Consider the following 5,285-nt stretch of genomic DNA (forward strand, 5'->3'; position numbering starts at 1 on the left):
GATTCAACTGCTCAACTCGACTGCTCGACTCAACTGCTCGACCGGACTGCTTGACTAAACAGCTTGATTTAACTGCTCGATTTAACTGTTCGACTTGACTGTTCGACTTGACTGCTCGACCCAACTGCTTCACTCGATTGCTTGATTCGACTGCTCGACTCGCCTGCTCAACTCGATTCCTTGTCGTCGCGATATCATATAGTTGGTGTTAAATCAGACCTGACCAAGTCGCAAAATTTTTAAAAATGAGTTAATGATAGCAAACGATCAAGAATTTTCCAAGCAACATTTTACTCTAATCAGACTGCATAAACGTTGCAAACAGTCAGAAGTTTTTAATCAGCTAATTAAAATCTAATAAGTCCCAGTCTCAGTCCCAGTCCCAGTCCCAGTCCCAGTCCCAGTCCCAGTCCCAGTCCCAGTTCCAGTTCCAGTCCCAGTCCCAGTCCCAGTCCCAGTCCCAGTCCCAGTCCCAGTCCCAGTCCCAGTCCCAGTCCCAGTCCCAGTCCCAGTCCCAGTCCCAGTCCCAGTCCCAGTCCCAGTCCCAGTCCCAGTCCCAGTCCCAGTCCCAGTCCCAGTCCCAGTCCCAGTCCCAGTCCCAGTCCCAGTCCCAGTCCCAGTCCCAGTCCCAGTCCCAGTCCCAGTCCCAGTCCCAGTCCCAGTCCCAGTCCCAGTCCCAGTCCCAGTCCCAGTCCCAGTCCCAGTCCCAGTCCCAGTCCCAGTCCCAGTCCCAGTCCCAGTCCCAGTCCCAGTCCCAGTCCCAGTCCCAGTCCCAGTCCCAGTCCCAGTCCCAGTCCCAGTCCCAGTCCCAGTCCCACTGTCCCAATGTCCCACTGTCCCAATGTCCCACTGTCCCAATGTCCTACTGTCCCAATGTCCCACTGTCCCAATGTCCCACTGTCCCAATGTCCCACTGTCCCAATGTCCCACTGTCCCAATGTCCCACTGTCCCAATGTCCCACTGTCCCAATGTGCCACTGTCCCAATGTCCCACTGTCCCAATGTCCCACTGTCCCAATGTCCCACTGTCCCAATGTCCCACTGTCCCAATGTCCCACTGTCCCAATGTCCCACTGTCCCAATGTCCCACTGTCCCAATGTCCCACTGTCCCAATGTCCCACTGTCCCAATGTCCCACTGTCCCAAAGTCCCACTGTCCCAATGTCCCACTGTCCCAATGTCCCACTGTCCCAATGTCCCACTGTCCCAATGTCCCACTGTCCCAATGTCCCACTGTCCCAATGTCCCACTGTCCCAATTTCCCACTGTCCCAATGTCCCACTGTCCCAATGTCCCACTGTCCCAATGTCCCACTGTCCCAATGTCCCACTGTCCCACTGTCCCAATGTCCCACTGTCCCAATGTCCCACTGTCCCAATGTTCCACTGTCCCAATGTCCCACTGTCCCAATGTCCCACTGTCCCAATGTCCCACTGTCCCAATGTCCCACTGTCCCAATGTCCCACTGTCCCAATGTCCCACTGTCCCAATGTCCCACTGTCCCAATGTCCCACTGTCCCAATGTCCCACTGTCCCAATGTCCCACTGTCCCAATGTCCCACTGTCCCAATGTCCCACTGTCCCAATGTCCCACTGTCCCAATGTCCCACTGTCCCAATGTCCCACTGTCCCAATGTCCCACTGTCCCAAAGTCCCACTGTCCCAATGTCCCACTGTCCCAATGTCCCACTGTCCCAATGTCCCACTGTCCCAATGTCCCACTGTCCCAATGTCCCACTGTCCCAATGTCCCACTGTCCCAATTTCCCACTGTCCCAATGTCCCACTGTCCCAATGTCCCACTGTCCCACTGTCCCAATGTCCCACTGTCCCAATGTCCCACTGTCCCAATGTCCCACTGTCCCAATGTCCCACTGTCCCAATGTCCCACTGTCCCAATGTCCCACTGTCCCAATGTCCCAATGTCCCACTGTCCCAATGTCCCACTGTCCCAATGTCCCGCTGTCCCACTGTCCCAATGTCCCACTCTCCCAATGTCCCACTGTCCCAATGTCCCGCTGTCCCAATGTCCCACTGTCCCAATGTCCCACTGTCCCAATGTCCCACTGTCCCAATGTTCCAGTGCCCTTATGTTCCAGTGTACCAATGTCCCAATGTCCCAATGTCCCAGTAACTCAGTGTCCCAGAGTCCTAGTGTCCCAGTAACTCAGTGTCCCAGAGTCCCAGTGTCCCAGTAACTCAGTGTCTCAGTGCACAGTGGTTTGGTTTCGAATAACTGCTGACATTAGCAATTGGGTAAAAAATGCATATTTTTTAAGGGTGGTATCTTCAGAGAAGTTTAATAATAATATATAGCGTTTCTTTCCACTTTCAGGGTGACCGTGAATTAACTTATTAGGGTGATACGAACTTTTGTTTTTGAAAAATAATTTCAAAAAAATCCTTCTATAAATTTTTTTTATAAATTTATAAATAACATTTGAAAGCAATAAAAAATCGCGTGCCAAGTTATTGAGCATAATTGATTTTTACGTGATCTTTTTTAACACATTATATTTCGCAACCCGTAAGAGATAGATAGTTACTATATTCAGCAAAGTTGCTTATTTTAGTATGTTTTGCAGCTTTTTGAAGAATTTTTTTTTAAATATTTAAAAAAAACAAAAGTTAATAGGTGAATTCACGGTCACCCTAGTAGTGCAGAGAGATGCGCTATATTTTATTATTAAACTTCCCTGAAGACACCACCCTTGAAAAATTACGCATTTTTTACTCAATAAATTGTTATTGTCCGCACTTTTTCGAAACCGGACCACTGTGCAGTGTCCCAGCGTCTCATTGTCCCAGTGTCCCACTGTCCCTGTGTCTCAGTGTCCCAGCGTTCCTGTGTCCCGGAGTCCCGGTGTCCCAGTGACCCAGTGTCCCAGTGTTCCAGTGTCCCAGTGCTGTGCTATGGTCTATCTCTATTGTATGCTTTGCACAGTGATTGACGTTCTTCGATTCGACTTTTAATTTAAATGTTTGTTTTGTGATAGCCGAGTATATTTCAAATCAATGCTTTATTTTAAATTCCGCCTTATTTTTTCTTAAGGACTATCTTACCACACTGATGTACATAGTCGTAACCGAACATACAACATACATGTAACATGTAACATACAAGTCGTAACCGAAATATCATATCTGTAAAGGTAGCATAAAATATAGTAAAATAAAAACTACTTTTTCCATTTTGATTTTCGTTATGGATTTTATATTTTTAATGCAAAAATCATTCAAATTCAGAAAATAGTTTCTTCATTTCTTCCTCATGAATATTCAGCAATCACAAAACAACATATAGTTTTCATAGTTAGAGTGTTCGAAACTTAACATAGTAATCAAAGCCCGAGGAAATTACCCGCTCACGAAAACCGTGTCAAAAATTATCAACTGGACAAGCAAACCTGCGTATGTAACCCGAAACCGGTTTATCTCCCAGACAGTATTTACAAGTTGATAAATTATCCATAAATCGTACCCGCAAACTCGGTCATTCCGGTCGGTTGGAAAACTAAACAAAAACCAATCGTAACAGACCTTCGCCTCAGACGGTAGGGCCGTAGCAAATCTCGTCGCCATTCCAGCTAACACTGACCAGAACCGAAACCCGAAAAGAACCCGTCCCCGGCTAAGGATTCCACCGCTCTTCGGTCCGAGTAGATATGAATATTTACATAATTCCGTAAATCGGGTACCGCAGGACATCCATTTGGGTGAACCGTGACAAGTCGTTAGATGCGATTGTGGGACCTGTTCTAACTCCGCGACGGCAAACAATTTAACGAACTATTAATTCCCGTCCTGGCTGCATCGGCATACGTTACGTAGGCCATTTCCATTCCGGGCATTATCGCACACCGATACCGACCGACCCTCGAGTGTCTGTGTTTGCATATAGGGAAACTTCAGGTGCGACTATCAAAAAGCAAACATATGCGATTAGGTCCGGGTCCGGGCTTTGGAACCCTCGTTTCAAACCTGTTTACCTGTTAGGACTCGCACCGAACCAAGGTATGGTTTCCACACTTTCTATTCCTCTCAAACTTTAGGTAAATAAATCTGCACTCACCAGACCAGGCGCGCAAATGGGTCCTTTCCAGTGTCGGGCCAACCAGCAGTTGACGGCGGGTGCATTCGAATACGCAAAAAGGTAAGGGGTTGCATTCCCGGGTCGTCTGTATTTATTGACAGGAAAAAATTGCAGTTGCAGTTGCATGCCGATAAAAAGTGGCATTATTTATTGAACAACACAAGGTGCGCTGTCAGATTTAGAAACCCAAGTTCGGAAACCGGACGGATGCAATCGGGGGCAACCTGAACAAACGCATAAACGCAAAAAAGGATCGTGCAACCCGTCCGTCCGTACGATGATTCCTGATCCATGGCCTATTTGTTCAGATTGGCAGGCAGGCCGCGTGTGTTGGCTTATGAATGATCGGATTTCTTGCAATTTTGGCTGAAAGGATTGATTTTTTTTTTATTTATTCTTCGAGGAACGAAGGGTTCGGCAAAAAGGATTCGTAAAATATGTAAACCTATAATTTAAGTTGTGACCATATTGAAGATTTTCATAAAATTCTTTGTGTTTCATAAAGTACTTTCGAAGTACAAGTAACGTTAAATATCATGAAATTTTTAAGAAAAAATTGCGTCAGACTGCACCACTAGATTTTTTCATGCTTAAGTGAATGAATAGTTTTTTTTACTGGATCAGCAACATATCATCCACCAGTCGAATCATGCTTGCCTATACTTGACAAAAGAAATAATAATTACTCTACCAACGGAATCCTTCTGTGCAAACATTGCTTTGCTGCCAAAAGGATTCCTGTTTGATTTATACGCCTCTATGGCAGGGCCGGAACACGAACAGGCAGGCAGGTACGTACGCCGGCTCCGCACACGACGACTCCGGTTCGGATTTCAACTTTTTGGCGGCTGCGTTAAGGGTTGCGTCTGGTGGCCTACAGACACATACACAATCGAGCGACCCCGAAACATCTGAAATTAGCACCTGCAAAAATACTAACATGATTTTTTTCTTCACCAATTGAACCGCATCCCAAACTCTCCACATGTATCCGGGCACGACTCCGATTTGGGAGTGCGCGCGTAGTTCTGTTTAGTTTCCAACTTTTTTTTTCGCTACCCGAAGGTTGAGGGGATGATTTCCAACCCTTTTGTTGAATCAACCCTTGGCAACGACTTGCTGGTTGCTTTTTTGTTGGAGAGTTTTCCCTGTCTTGCCTAGGCCCTTCGGTCAGGAAACAATACCCGTTTGCG

General features: G+C 46.8%; 1 protein-coding gene across 1 annotated transcript; it reads left to right on the forward strand.

Annotated features, from left to right (window-relative positions):
• Positions 1–857: 857 nt before the first annotated feature.
• On the forward strand, positions 858–2,165 carry LOC128740833 (periaxin-like). The gene has a single exon (XM_053836398.1). It carries the CDS (start codon positions 858–860, stop codon positions 2,163–2,165), a length of 1,308 nt encoding a protein of 435 aa, XP_053692373.1.
• The last annotated feature ends 3,120 nt before the right edge of the window (positions 2,166–5,285 follow it).

This window comes from Sabethes cyaneus, chromosome 3, assembly GCF_943734655.1.
Source record: "Sabethes cyaneus chromosome 3, idSabCyanKW18_F2, whole genome shotgun sequence".
Lineage (NCBI taxonomy): Eukaryota > Metazoa > Arthropoda > Insecta > Diptera > Culicidae > Sabethes > Sabethes cyaneus.

Bases quoted from the DNA above. Each gene is read 5' to 3' on its own strand.
- LOC128740833 (XM_053836398.1), top strand. From the start codon at position 858: ATGTCCTACTGTCCCAATGTCCCACTGTCCCAATGTCCCACTGTCCCA.